Source organism: Leuciscus leuciscus (assembly GCF_965113295.1).
Source record: "Leuciscus leuciscus genome assembly, chromosome: 14".
Classification (NCBI taxonomy): domain Eukaryota; kingdom Metazoa; phylum Chordata; class Actinopteri; order Cypriniformes; family Leuciscidae; genus Leuciscus; species Leuciscus leuciscus.
Window position 1 is genome coordinate 2,299,914 of NC_138738.1, and position 16,453 is coordinate 2,316,366.

The window sequence follows — 16,453 nt, forward strand, 5'->3', positions numbered from 1 at the left end:
TTGCTAGAATGTTCTGAATGGTTACTAGAATGTTCTGAATTGTTGCTAGAATGTTCTGAATGGTTGATGTTCTGAATGGATGCTAGAATGTTCTTGCTAGAATGTTCTGAATGGTTGCTAGAATGTTCTGAATGGTTGCTAGAATGTTCTGAACGGTTGCTAGAATGTTCTGAATGGTTGCTGTTCTGAATGGTTGCTAGAATGTTCTGAATGGTTGCTAGAATGTTCTGAATGGTTGCTAGAATGTTCTGAATGGTTACTAGAATGTTCTGAATTGTTGCTAGAATGTTCTGAATGGTTGCTGTTCTGAATGGTTGCTAGAATGTTCTGAATTGTTGCTAGAATGTTCTGAATGGTTGCTAGAATGTTCTGAATGGTTACTAGAATGTTCTGAATTGTTGCTAGAATGTTCTGAATGGTTGATGTTCTGAATGGTTGCTAGAATGTTCTTGCTAGAATGTTCTGAATGGTTGCTAGAATGTTCTGAATGGTTGCTAGAATGTTCTGAACGGTTGCTAGAATGTTCTGAATGGTTGCTGTTCTGAATGGTTGCTAGAATGTTCTGAATGGTTGCTAGAATGTTCTGAATGGTTGCTAGAATGTTCTGAATGGTTACTAGAATGTTCTGAATTGTTGCTAGAATGTTCTGAATGGTTGCTGTTCTGAATGGTTGCTAGAATGTTCTGAATTGCTGCTAGAATGTTCTGAATGGTTGCTAGAATGTTCTGAATGGATGCTAGAATGGTTGCTAGAATGTTCTGAATGGTTGCTAGAATGTTCTGAATGGTTGCTAGAATGTTCTGAATGGTTGCTAGAATGTTCTGAATGGATGCTAGAATGGTTGCTAGAATGTTCTGAATGGTTGCTAGGATGTTCTGAATGGTTGCTAGAATGTTCTGAATGGATGCTAGAATGGTTGCTAGCAGGGACGTGGGAACTATATTGTGAGAGGGGGGGCGGGATTCTTGAGGGAGGGGGGGGGGGGGGATTAGTGTAGGCCTATAGTAGCCTGTGTTATGTATCCTGATTGACTTTATGATTAGTTAAACCTGTTTTGCACATGCATCCCCACAGAGTTAACCATTTCAGACAGTAGGCTACCGGACAGCCTCTGTCTCGTTCACTTCAAGTCTGTGGGCGTTACGCACAGCTCAGTGTGGCCGCTCCAATTTACCTTCAATGAAATCTATGTCAAAACGCGTCAAAAGAGGCAATGCATTTACGCAGAGCAGGGTCATAAACGCGCAGAAAACGTGGCCATGTGTGTCTGGAGTTCAGCGAGCTCCACGGACCACTCCTTCAGTCTATCCACGGAGCGCTCTAAAGTCAACAGCGCTGAATGAATGATGATCTGCTTTTATGTCATTTTTCCTTTTTTATTCAGAATATTCACAAATGTGTTAGCTATGGCATGAAATATCTGATATTCCGATTGTCAAATATATGCAAGTGGAAGTGTATTGTTGTTTAAACACCTTTATAACGATCGCGTTAGTTGAGCTGTATGCGCGATGGGCGCCGCCGTGTTAATTTGTGCCGCAGACGCAGTTCAGAGAATCGGATCTGTTGGATTTACAACACGTGTAAATTTCACATTCATCCACTTCTCCCGAAATACATAAAAGCAAGTGGCTGGTGAACTGGGAGAAGAATAGAGTAAACATTAAAGTTACTTACACAATGTTTATCTGATATGAATAAAACGTGTCGAATTATAATGGAAAGGATTATTATTACCTCCGAAAACAATACATTTAGAATTTGTAGAATTTTTACAAATTCTAAATGTATTGTTTTTTTAGTAGCCTACTTATGTGAATTTATATGTCTGAAACCTAAAATAAACAGTATGTGGTTGAAAACACTGAAAAGTTGTGATATATGACAGCTCTGAGCGCGCCTGTCTCTGGCAAAATTCAACATTTGAATTTAGCAGTTGATCATGTGATGCACTGACCGTTCTGATCACACCGGTGTGAAACGCTCCAGGGACCAGCCTAGACTGATCACAACGGTGTGACCGTACGTGCGAAAGGCTTAAAAACAAGAAATTTTATGACACAAAATGTTGAAATGTAGGCTTAAATCAAACACATTTAATTCAGATTCTGTATATATAAAACGGAAACCAAAAACAACGAAAAAAACAGCTGGCTGACCCCTAGAGGGGTGGGGAAGATGGGTGGTGGGGGGGCGGCCGACCCCCCCGCCCCCCCCTGTTCCAACGTCTATGGTTGCTAGAATGTTCTGAATGGTTGCTAGGATGTTCTGTATGGTTGCTAGAATGTTCTGTATGGTTGCTAGAATGTTCTGAATGGTTGCTAGGATGTTCTGAATGGTTGCTAGAATGTTCTGAATGGTTGCTAGAATTTACTGGTCCCTACGCTCATCAGCCAATTATATTCTGGTCTCTAGATACTGTATGTCTTGGAAGTCTGATCACATAATAAAGTAAGCGCAAACCTCTCCTCATCAAATCATTGAGGAATCATTCATGACTGACTTAAAAACACCACTCAGAGAAGCCTCAAAGAAACGTATGACCAATTCATTGAATAGCACAATTTTCTCTATTTATGACATGATTCACTTTTAACACAATCGTCTCCTTTCTCCTCTTTCCTGATACTTTCAGCTCCTGCATCCTCATTATCACACTCATCTTTCCTCATCTTTCTTCCTCTCGAGTTCTGAGAGGTTTGCTCTCGACCAGCAGTGCTGTCAGATTGAGTCAACAGATGCAACGTGAGCAGAGAAACACTCTGAAGCCCCAGCCAATCTGTCTGTTTGTCTGAGCGCTGAAAGAAACAGGAACACGCAGAGAGAGAGAGAGAGAGAGGAATAAAGAAGGGATTTAGGGGGAGAGGACGAGAAGGGTTTAAAGGACAGGAAAATGATGAATATGCAGACCGAAAGCTAGAACATTTCCAAACGGGCTAATTTGTGCAAGGAAGATGCAGAAGAGCAGAAGGGAAAGTGCTGGTTGTAAGTGAAGAGACAGTCGCAGTGGGCGTTCACAGCCTGTTTTGTCTCTCGTAGGCCTTTTTCATTACATTCCCTCTCATTCGCTCTCTGTGTGTCTGTGCTGACAGCTCCAGTATTTCGGGCCCTGCCGAAGGGGCCGTAGACATGCTTGACGTGCCGTTTGTCATCCGATTGGCAGCAGCGACGGGCTCAGGCAGATGCTGAAACTGACCTTCTTTCAGGCAATATGATTCAGTTACGCAACGCACACGACTGTGGGGTGACACAGTTAGTAGAAGAACAAACTACAACCAGAATATTCAAGCAGTTACTTGAATTTAAAGTAGCAGCATGTCATTTCAAAGTTGGAGCAAAGGAAACTGCAAAATAATGGGCCCTATTTAACTAACTAAGCGCATGGTCTGAAGCGCAGGGCGCAAGTGCACTTAGGTCGTGTCCGAATCTCCTTTTGCTAGTTTAATAATGGGACAAATGGTCGGCGCGTGCGGCGCATGGTCTAAAAGGGTTGTCTCTATTTTCTTAATGAGTAATGGGTGTGTTTTGTGCGTAATGTGCAATAAACCAATCAGAGTCTCATCTCCCATTCCCTTTAAAAAAAGCCAGTCGCGCTCGAGCCATGGCGTATTCGCTATTTACATGACGGAATTTGCACGCGGAAAAACTGGACGCTTCTCCAGAGCGCACACGGATCTGCTCATGTGCGAGGTTAAAGCTTTAGACCATCTACGGGACAAGCCGGATTCCACCATATCTTTATGTAAACAATATTAATCTTTTATATTGTAATCCTTTTATTTTGTGTGCTGCTGTGCGTCCCTGTGTGTTTAATAAGCAGTGAGTGTACGCGCGTTGTGGACCGGCGTATAGGTGCATATTACTAATGCACTCTTTAAATAACAAGCGTGCCAATAATGCGCCTGAACACACACCTCGTTTTCAGACCAGCAGCCCATGGGCGCAAATGCATTTGCTATTTAAACAACGTGGTGCAGGACGTGAAAATGATAACTACGTCGGGCTGGGATTAGCGAAACAAACTTGCGTCGCGCCTGGCGCTGCATTGCGCCGGGTATATGATAGGGCCCTATGACTGTTTTTAAACTATTTTCACAAACTACCCTGTTCCCTGTCTGTCATTGGTCAGACAAACAGATAGCTCCGCCCCTAACTCACAACATTGGTTGAGCGGTTTTTGGGCCACAGATGAACGTCCAACTTTTGATGAAGATAAACAACCAATAACTGACTTAACGTGTCTAAGAAACAATTTGAACATACATACAATTACACATCACCATTAAATACTAACCGTTAGAGCACTGAAATCAACAAGCAATGGCCTAAATCTGCCACTGATGGATGCTTTAAAATTTAAATAACCCGACTAACCCTTAACATGCACTAATTTATTTTCTTACCCAATACAATTTCACCATATTTCCAAACATCTGAAACATTAGACTATTAGTATTTTCCATCTATTATGTCAGTGGTTACATGCTTGCTAAATAAAACTTAATAACTTTTGATGCTTTTGTGCTTCAAGGCCTTAATTGCTTGAACCCCGATAAATGCTGCTTGCAGCTTTAATTATTATTAGGGTTGTAATTTGATAAAAAATAATTATTTGTGCATATTGTTAACTAAAACTAAAACATAAGTTTCATCAATTGAATTAAAGCTGAAATAAAATAAAATATAAACCTTAGATTAAAAACTTAAACTTTAAAAAACCTAAACAAAAATTTAAAATGGTGCCTTGGCAACTAACTGAAATGAAATTTGTAGATAGAATTGAAGTTAAAGTTATAACTGAAAATATAAAAATAAAAGCTAATTAAAATGATTACTAAATATTATATTATTAGTGCTGTCAAATCGATTAATCACGATTAATCGCATCTAACATAAAAGTTTGTAAATCTATGTGTGTGTGTGTGTATACATATTATATATTAACCAACTTATATGCGATTAATCACGATTAATCGATTTGACAGCACTAAATATTATATAAATAATACTAAAATAACAAAATAACAGATATTATTGTACATGTAAAATAAAGCATTTGCTATAAAGCAAAACAAATGCTTAGGTGATATTTCACATTCACATACAAATTGAATGCCTTTAAAAATACTGAATTAATACAAACACTTATTGCATTAATACTCCAAAGTTAATTAGTAGGCCTAATCAGTCTAATCTCTTCCTCAAAGTGTAACAGACACAACCCAGATAAGTTGGATAAGTTGACCAGCACAAATCCACTCATCAAACACAGGCCTGTGGGAGAGAGTTTAGTTTAGTGTGAAGCAGGACGGGCTGCTTTTAACTCATCTTCTAATCTTTAAATAATCTTCCTTCAAGTCACTGAGCTCAAAATCCACACATGAGAGCTGAAACCAGACTAAAGCTTGATATACTCTCAAGAGGAGAATACCAGCCAAACTCTTGTTTTTATTTCCCAGAACTCGTCTAACTCAATGTTCTACTTAGCAGCCGTGCTCTAGTTTGACACCAACAGCTCAATGAGATGCTTTATTATGTATTATGACGATTTATGAATATACTGAGAAGCTTCACGTGTGCAAAACTGACCCCAATGCATTATATTATGGTCTCAGGTCCCTCCTTTAAAGTCCCCCTGTGGTGTAAAATCCAGCTTTTAATGTTGTTTATGTGTCTATGTAGTGTTTTTAATACGCTTTAAGACAAACCGTGTGTAAATTCATAAGTCGACACCATTGCTGAGTGTTTTCTCCTTAAAACTGCAGTGAACCAAAGACAGTCTCAAACACACGCTTTGAAATCGCTGGTGTTTCTGACGTCACAAACTACCTTGTAACCAATCAGATCAACGTGTGATCGTCAACCAGTGGATCTCTGAGCTGAGTGAGTGAGTGGAGGCGGGGCTCATTTGCATATTCATAGAACCGCACATACTAAATGAGGCGAGGGTGTCGAGTTACATTCAAGATATTTTAAGGCATGACGAATTTTTTGCAAGGAAAAACGTTTAAACGTCATTTCGGTGATCAAAGATGAGTTTTAAGGGATAAAATGATTGACTACAGAGGGACTTTAATGCAGACAAACATACACGTAATGTCAGGGGTTTGTTCAAATCACTGACACTAACTCACTATGAGCAATAGTAATATTGATGCTGCCTTATCAGAGCCCAGTAATTATGGTTTCACAGCACATACACAGGCTCTTATTCTCTCTGACGCTCTTATATTCTCCCACTCCACTTCTCTTTCTATTTCTCTCTCTGTCCATGCCAATGATGATTGAAGTGGCAAGAAGGTAATTGGCATTCTGGAACAATGGTAATGACCTCTGAAAGGACTCGTGCTGTCCCAGTGACAGCCACTCATTTCTGATTTGTTTGGACAGCGCATCATTCTGTTCATTTCGCCCTCTCTCTCCACATGCATTAAAGTCCTTTTGAAGAATAAACAGGGTTTCGTGACACTGGCTCCGGCACAGAGGAACCAGCGGGACTCCTTAAGGCTTCAAACTCTCAAAGATATCATGCATTCGGCATGAAATTAAAAGTTTTGTTTTTTGCAACTGGCTATAATAGCATTTCCAGAAATGACGCTGAAAGATGTTTGGTGTAGAAACAATTTTCACTTAGAAATTGCTTGTCAATTTCACAAACAATTACAAAGAAATGGCAAGTAACACATTGAGTTGAATGTGAAGTTTTGAAGTAGAAAACTGAAATGGTAGTTTCTTGTAAAATCATATTCACACAACTTCCATTCATAAATTTCATATTAAAATAAGACTAAAGATACCAATCTGCAATCAAGTCTGAGATCAGCAGGTTTGATTCAGGAAATGCATGAATTTGATCAAATGTAAATATTTAATGCAATGTGACTTGCTCTGGATCAAAGCTCAGGCTAATGCATAAATGTCGAGATCTTAAGGCGAGACACTACAGGTGAATAGGGTAAATTTTTTAACTAGCAGATATCACCATGAAACTTTCCCAGTTGATTACCTACATTAAGATGAGAAAAAAATGTATTACAAGTTTTCTGTAATTTAATGTTTAAATATGCAAATTAGGCAATATCTAATTAAATATGCGGCAATTTGCATAATATTAAAAAACGAAATCTGAGTATTGGATAAAGCCAGGTTAAAAAATATCTTTTCATTGTGTTCACATATTAGATGGGAAAAAAATTACAGAGGGATTTATGGATATCTACTTTTTGTTATCCTGTAAATCAGAATATACTGTCAATAGCCTTAAAAAAACGATTTTCGCCATGTTTTTTGGAATAAAATGTTATATAAATCAGGCTAGGAATAATATATTTACAAATCCCTCTGTAAATGTCTTCATAATATAACTAGGTACAAGACTGGAGAGTTTGGTGTATATATGTGCTACTGAAGTGGAGATTTCGGACTTGGAGAATGAGAGAAAAGTCATTTTGAGAAAACGGGCTTTAAAGATTTATCATCAGCCAATGAGATTGCGCATTTAGTCCTTTTACTTTCACGATTGGTTGCTGATAAAAAGGAAATGACCATATTTGGATCCGACAGCATTGTACAGGAGAGAGAGAGCTTTCCAGCGGTGTGTGTGATGACAGAGAGCGGACAGAGATCGCGGAGCAGCGGGAAGATTTACAACGACAACTTTTGTTGAATTTATGAGAAATCTACAGACGCAAACAGACAAAGTGTAGTAAAATAAAGACCTAAATGTGTATTTTGGACTTTTTTTCACTACTAGTCGGAAAGAAGACAAATATCAAAAACTCTCAAAATTGACCAGTAAAAAAAAAAACGATGTTTTTGCATCTCGCCTTAATATGAAAGAATTTTCTTACATGATCGAATGATATGAGCTGCAGTTCACATTCATTTTATTGATTCATTAGATTCATTCCTTTTTAAGGAATGTTGATATTTGAACTCGTGAGCTATAATAGAGCAATAAAATCATCTATTGTTTTATTACTTTTCTTTCAAATGCATGCATGCCCAGAGAGATTGTTAACCAATGCATCAGGTCATCTTTGCAAAATAACTACGCAAAAGTTATATTTACAGAGAAATAAATTGCTTTTCGACTTGTGTTTAAACCGCTGTGTAAAAGTAACAAGAGAAACCTTTTAAATGTGATGCAGCAAAAGGTCAGATTCACACTCACCGTTTTTGTCAGCTCTGCGGAAGATCTGTGAAGAGATCAAGATGAAGAAAACAGTCAATGTTCATCAACGTGAGCATTATTCAGAAGCATTGAGGACTGATGGAAATGCACAGTGGTGATCAATATTAAACATAATTTGGCCTTTAATGAACTTCCCCTTTAGAGCTGTATGGTGTTCTCTCTTCAACACTGATGGAACGAGACATTATAACTGAGATTCCTTCGTAAAGCCTGTTAGTCATATAAACAAACTACACATCATCTCAAAAACCATGTCTGTCTCTCTCTCTCTCTCTCTCTCTCTCTCTCTCTCTCTCTCTCTTTCTCAAATTCAAATTCAAATTCAAATGAGCTTTATTGGCATGACTTGTACAGTATTGCCAAAGCATTGGCCATTACATAAGCAATGAACAAATAATCAATAAAGTCAATAAATCAATCAGTAAACAATTGCATGAATACATTTATATAAACAAGAAAAAAAAGAAAAAACAACAACAACAACAACACCTTTGTATATTTGTACCAACATTCAGACAAGATAAGAAATGATTCTGACTTTAGTTTTGTCCACTGGCTTCGTAGTTACTCTCTCTCTCTCTCTCTCACTCTCTCTCTTTCTCTCTCTCTCTCTCTCTCTCTCTCTCTCTTTCTCTCTCTCTCTCCTTTTGACCTCTATAATCATAGACTTTCAGGGACCTGAGGTGCATCCTGGGATGCTTTTTAATAATGTTTCATTTAATTTAATAATGGAGGAACACACATGCTGCACACTTGATGATGCTTTTACTTCACTATTAGTGCCAACTAAATCAATACAGTTCAAAAGTTTTTGGTCTGTGAGATCTTAAAAATGCTTTGGAAAGAAGTCTCTTCTGCTCCTCAAGGCTGCATTTCTTTGAATAAAAATACAGTAAAAACAGTAAAATTGTGAAATATTATTATAATGTAAATCATCTGTTTTCTATGTGAATATATTGCAAACTGTAATTTATATCCTGTGATCAAAGCTGAATTTTCAGCATCATTACTCCAGTCTTCAGTGTCACATGATCCTTCAGAAATCATTCTAATATTATGATTTGCTGCTCAAGAAACATTTATGATTATTATCAATGTTGAAAACAGTTGTGCTGCTTATTATTTCTGTGGAAACTTTCTAAATGTCTTTACTTGGTCGGTTTAATGCATCCTTGCTGTATAAAAGCATTCATTTCTTTCAAAAAACACATTTCTGAGCCTAAACTTTTGAACGCTAGTGTGGTTTTGTCAATAATTGCACAATTTATTATGCATTTCAGCAGAATCCTTTAGATCAAAACATTTTTAAGAGAATGTGAAACCCATAAATTCTGGTACTCTGGATCATCATAACAGAGAAAATGGTTGCTATATTCTCAAGGGCAACTAATCCTTTCATCCGTCAAAGTCTCTCAAGTGTTTTTTCACCACTCCTCCTTCCTCCACTGGCTCTCCAGGCCCAAACATATCACATCGTGAAGGCTTGAGACTCATCTGAGAGGATTTCTGATCAGTTTGCCTTTGAGGATAGTGTAGGTGTCGACAGTACAATCATCCGGTGGCTAAACACGGCTCATTCACACCTGGACGGGGTCGGCACCCTGTTATAGTTTTTATTTGACTCCTCGAGTGCTTTTAACACCATCTGGCCTTCACTTCTGATGGGTAAAAGTTACTGTCAGTTCAAGTCGAAGCCCACAAGCGTCTATTTACGATCCTCAGTCTTCGCTTATGACACGTTTCCTCCCGCTCTCTGATTATTGGGTGATTATAGGGTGTATGAGTGAACATAAAGAGGCGGCGTACTGTACATGTGTCTGATATATGTCCACAACACAGATCCATCATGTGTTTTTACAGAATGAAAGGTTCTGGGCCAGAGAAGCTCGCTTTACCCCTGAGCCCGAATCATTTCTTGTTGCTACTTTACATTGATCTCAGCTGTCCAAAAAAAAAAAAAAAAAGATCATATATGTGACTGGCATATATTGATCCATAAAGAGCCTTTAACATCCATGGATCCATTCCAAACGCAAAATATTCTTAGTGGAAAAAGGTTTTTCGGATTATTAAATGTTCTTTACACTTAATTCTTTTCAGAACTGAAAGGTTCTTTCTATGGGCAACTAAAATTATTCTTCTATGGCATCTACCATTAAGTTGTACAACAACACAGCTAAATATGAATCATATCTAAAGCCAGACTCTTTTTTCTAAAGTTCAGACTAAAGTTTGTTTTCATATACAGATTTAAAAGCAAAGATTTAAAAGAAAAAATGTCAAAACCTTTTCAGCAAGTATAGAAAGCATTTCTAAGATTTGTGATTAATATTATTATCCTCATTCTTTTTTCCTCATTAGCAGGTTTTTATGCTTATTTTTTATTTAACCACTTATTTTTACAAAGTCATTCCTCTGCTATTTACTTCTTCTATGTAGCGCTGGTCTATAAGTGCCACTGTGAGAGCTGAAGTTCTCCTTTGGGATCGTCAGGTGGCTAATTTATTATAAAACACAGCTGTAAGTGTGCAAAATATGCAGCAAAACATGGGAGAATTGAAGAGTGTCACCTTCAGATGAACTACTCACTTATTTTATGTCTAGGCCGTATATTGACAACATTTATGCAAGCAGTTTCTGTGCAAGTGGATGTAGTTTAGATCTTTAGATACTCTTTTTTAATTTAAAGGAAAAGTTCATGCGAAGCTTCGAAATTCAAGTTCATGTACAGATTAAAAAAGTGATTTTTTGCTCTAAACTGTTTACAATGAACTATTGGAAAAATATGGAAGCTTTTTTCCGCCACTGAATAAACAATAAAACAGGTAATTGTGACTTTTTATCTCACCATTTTGACATTTTTCCTCGCAATTGTGAGTTTACATCTCGCAATTCTGCCTTGTTCCATCAGAATTGCATGGTATAAACTCGTAATTGTGAGTTATAAGGTAAGTATTGCAAATAATACTCTCAAATGCGTCGTTATAAAGTCAGAATTGTGAGATAAAAAGTCGCAATTAATTTTTTTTATTTTTTTTTTTTATTGCTTTTTATCAGAACAAGGTACATTGCAAGTATTCAGTGACAAACCCTATTAAAGGCTTTGCTTTTTCAAAATTTTCACCTACAGATTCCCATCCCAACACAACAACCCCAGATGCAAAAAAATAAAAAAAAATAAAAAAAAATAAAAAAAAATAATAATAATTAAAAAAAATATTTTTTTTTTTATTCTGTGGCAGAAACAAGCATCCATAGAAAAGAGCAACATGATGATCCTAATTTTATTTTTCTTTGGTGAAAATAAGAAAATAAAATGATCACTACTGCTACTTTAAAATTTCTAAAGCAAATGTGCATTTTCACAATCTTATTAAAATACGAACAACTTTAAAACACAGCTGACTGGCTTGCTCAATTAAAATGTCATTCAGACAAACGGAATTAACTAAAACCAATAGTAGGATTTGCATTTGGCAGAGAGCCACGCATTCAAACCAGCGCTGACTAATCTCTCCAGAGCAGATTAATCTAAGCAAAACGACACCCAGATGGAGATTAAAAGGTGAAATATACTCGCTTTATGAAGAGCAGGCTGCATGTATGTTGATTCTTCAGCTTTATATTACACAATAAGGTTTGTAAAAAGCCAGATGTGCAACAGTGCATTGCCAAAAAGATAAGTGCAGGATAATGCATCATTAACAATGTCCTTTAAAGGTCATCTGAGCTTCATGCCGAGAGATCGTTTCCAATGGCTCTCTGGCAGGTGTTGAGTCAGTGGGGAGACACGAGTCCTACCGACTCCGTTCACTAGACAGAGAACAAACGACTCACAAAGCACAATATCAGTTGAGTCACGCTTTATAAATAGGCCTGACAGCATCTTAGTTAATCCAAATCTCTTTTTCCTTCAGAACCCACGGTTCAGGATCAGCACACAAGAGCTTCAAACGCGGGCCGAGGGAATTATATTATAAGGAGCTGAAGATACAGATTCGGGAAAGATGATTAGAAATGATCGCCTCGGGGAGCGAATGAATACCTCCCACAAACACAACCTCTGCCCGTCGTGTTGCGGGAAGAGTTAACACGAGTCGCACTGCCTGTTTTAATGACAAAAGCAACTATTAATCGAATTTAATGTTTTCATTAGTACCTCCTTTATTTCAATATGTGTCAGTGATCATTAGAGGAGATATTTTTCTGTTATTACTTTCAATTTGACTGTGTTTGATTAAGTCAAGCATCACTTTTACTACTCCTATAAAAACAGTCTTTTTTTTGCACAGACAAGCTCCAAAATCTCTTCATAAAATGTAAAACTCAATTTTGGAGATGTTGTACGGATTTGAGAAGGCTCATATTTAATTTTAATGCATAATTCTACATCCTGAAGAAGATAGATGTTTCAACATGATCTGAAATGCAAGGCAAAAGACACACGTTTCAATTAAACGTCGAAACAGAACGTGGATTTGACCGAATCACATGCTGAGAAAAGATTAAATCCTTCAACATTAATCATGACGTCCATCAGAACTGTCAGAAAACGTCTCTGTTGTTTCTGTGATGATCAAAGACACACAAGATCCCGCTGAAAGGATGAAAGCTTAAGACACAAACACAATATTTGGACTTTTATGTACGGTATATCTCCCAATGGCACACACCGAGCTCTTAATTTAAGACAACAAGAGCTGCATGTTAAGTCCACATGAAGTGTCTGCAACCCATAATGTGACGTGCAAGAGCATATTTAAAGAAAAATACAGGACAGGACTTGATTTAATCCTTCTGGGATTGATTGGATCAAGAAAAGTGGGCATTTTATACTGAATGCGGTTTGCAATGGAAGATCAATTTTATCTTGCAGAGCATCTCCTATATCATCCCAATGGTGATGCTTCTTTTCCAAATCAATTAGCATATGATATCATTGTCTATATTATTATTATTATTAATCTATATTATTTCCGTTAGCTATTGACAAAGATTTCAGAAACCCTTCATCAACTAACAGCAGCCTAAAACAATTAATAGTACTTGGCTACTGGTTAACATTCACCAAATGTAATATTTTTTTAATATTACTAAGTAATATAGCTGTTTATGAAGATCAAAGTGCACGACAAATAAAGTTATTGTCTCCTAAAAGAAATAATAAATTCTGAAGCTGAAAACAGTCGTCAGCATTTCCAGTCTCACTTCCATACCAGGTTTTTAATGAATTTGCATAATGTCAGTCTAAGGTTTTCATTGGCTGCCCTACTTTGCCCCTCGCCCTCAAACACTGTAGTTGTAGCTGAGACTGGAAGAGTTTGGTTCGTGTTGTCGAGAAGATGCCGTTTTCTGTGCTGGGAATGAAAAGAATGAGGACTCGTGCTGGACTTGATACGGTAAAACCAATGCCAACGTTTCCGACTCACATTGTAAGATCACAACAGACTAGGCCGTCTGACCAATCAGAGCAGAGCAGGCTCTCGGAAAGAAGGGGTTTCGAGAGACTGAATCTTCGAACGAACCATTTCAGACTCTTTGAGAAAATGATGTGATGTGCAATGGGTTTTATGAGGAAAAGAGTGTTTTTTTTACCTTTAATGCATGTAAATATTGTAGGAAATAACATTAGCAACTTTTAAAATTGCATTAAAAGGGCACTTTAAAACGTTTAGATTAAAGATTGCACTAATGAATCAAGCAAAATAAGACCAGGAACATGTGCTAAATGGTCAATTTTGATTTCAGGTTGAATTTAAAGACTACACAAACACACACTTCACCTCTGCTGTCAGACCCCCTGTATGACCGCTTAGTTAACCCTGCTGAGAGAACATCTGCAACTTTTTATCTGTCACTAACAGCCCTAAACGAATGTGTGTTCCTAAATATACCGTCACACTGACTCTACATAAAACATCCACAATACAATAAACATTAAAGACAGATGAAATACAGGATTATTTATAAGAATCAATGCAATGCAATATTGACGATACCCTTGATTAGATTTTAACCACAATCAGATTTCTAAACTAAAAAAAATCTATTTGATTATGATTACAAATTCTGATCAAAATCCAGGTTTGTGCTTAAAATGTAAATGGGCACAAAAAGCAAACATGCAAACACAATCTAGCTGTCCATTTTAAGAGAATATATATCGCATTGCATTATAGAAAAGAAGGAAATCATGACAATCAATTCCCTCAAATATGATTCACCAGCGGCTGCTGCAGTTGCTTTAATTGTAAGACACAAATGCATAAAAGCATCATAATCATTAAGCATAAATGACAATTACGGGTAGTCACAAAGAATAAATTAATTAATAAATTAAAACAGATGACATGTTATGTTCATTTGTAGCCACATGCTATGTTACATATATATATTAGGCCTATTTAAATATGCAAATGAGCTATACAGTACATCTGATGTACAAGGGAAGAGTGAAAATAAGACATCACAATGCAAGTGGATTATTTTGTTTTTGTTAATGATTGCGCTTCACAATAAGCATATAAGCTTATGCATCCACTGCATTATTCACTCCCTAAACTGCCTAACAATCAATGCTTTATAACATAATCTATTTCAAGAAGACTATACATTTTCACATGTGCATCACCAATCACCCTTCTCTCTCTCTTTCTCTCTGTCCTAGAAGTGACACAATGACTTGTGTTCTTGGGTTCAAGGTGAATGTTTGCATGGTGACCTATCGGTGGGCTCATTGACCGAATATTTGGCTACTTACATCGTGAAAGATGGACAGTCCGTGGACCGAATCCTGCATCTGATGCTGCTGCAGTTTGGAGCGGAGATGCTCGCGCTTCGCAGACTGGAGACACATCGTGATCATTTCGGTGCACGCCAACATCTTTAAACGAGCTGAGCAAGAATTCAGAAAGAAAATATTCACTTAATGACACCGATAAATATGCAGATCCCCGAGTAAATGAGATCGGAACTGGTGTGAGAGTAATCTTCTGGACGAATGCTGCTGCTGATGCTGAGGATGGAATACTAGTGAACGCCAAAGAATCGTTCTCTTAATCGAATCTGTTCGTTTGAATGATTCGAACGAATCGATTCGAAAAGCGCTTGTGAATAACTGGTCTGTAAGGGAAAGATGGTTTTATTTAATTTAATAAAAAAAATTATGTTTGGTAAATTACATAAAGCAAGATGGAAAGGATTTCACATCTATTCTGTACCTGTCATTTGGATTTCGGATCATTTTGCTTCCAGTCTTCTTTCATAATAGTGGGAAGAAAACATCCGAAATAGACATTTAAATGTTCATTTTATTACACTTTATCTATTTGCATCTGTAGACTACAATACATATAGCCTAGGGTAGATTGGGGCAAGATTAACACTATCATTGTATTATGTTGAATATTAACGCTTTTTGTGTCTATTTGTTAATGGGGGGTTTGTGGACACATCGATTTTTTTTTTTTTTTGTGGGGTGAAAGTTAGAGTTTTTATTTAGAAGTAAAAAGATCAAATAATACCTTTTGGGGCAAGTTGTAAAGTAGTGGTATTATTTTGAAATTGAATATTTATTGTAATTAATGGGCTTATTATTCAGTATTTCCATGAATAAGATGCACATTTCATACATCTTCGCTTTGATTAAAACCTATAAGTTAGTCGAGTGAAACCATTAAATGTGCATTCTTGCTATTATGACATATATTCAATTAAAAGGGCAATTAAATAAGTAAATATTCATGTCTGTATAGTTTTAACTTTCAGATTAATCTCTTTTACTGCGATTCTGCTTTATCTGTCATCGGTTATTCAATTATTATCAACTAAAGTGTCAAAATAAAATGTTAAATACAACAGTGTCTGTAGTATTTTACATTACACTTATTTAAATATTTAATATGAATAAAAATTATATCAAACGTAATTTATACATTCTGTAAAAGTTTATCCAATAGGGGCATATTACCCCTCTTTTAATATTTGACATTTTGTACTATAACAACTACAGTAAATTAGCAAATGTTTCTATTTATTTCCTAAAAACACATTTAGCAACACTTAGGCTACATGCACAAAACTGTACAAATATATTCCTATTTATATTCTTCTGAAGGTTTGTATTGATGGGTTTGTTCATATATCATTCGGCAGATTGATATATATAAATTCTAAAAACATGGTGGATTTTTTCCACCTTATGGGAACATGACTGGTAGACAAAACAAGAAGAAAAGAATCTATGAACAATTTTCATTG

The 16,453-nt window shown here is 36.7% G+C and overlaps 1 protein-coding gene across 1 annotated transcript in view; it reads right to left on the bottom strand.

Moving 5' to 3' along the window:
- necab3 (N-terminal EF-hand calcium binding protein 3) overlaps window positions 1-15,216 on the bottom strand; it is a 52,289-nt gene extending 37,073 nt beyond the window's left edge. Inside the window, 2 exon segments of the mRNA XM_082136498.1 lie at window positions 8,174-8,198; window positions 14,955-15,216. Coding sequence (XP_081992624.1) covers window positions 8,174-8,198; window positions 14,955-15,077 — 148 coding nt within the window. The 5' untranslated portion in view covers window positions 15,078-15,216.
- Window positions 15,217-16,453: the final 1,237 nt, after the last annotated feature.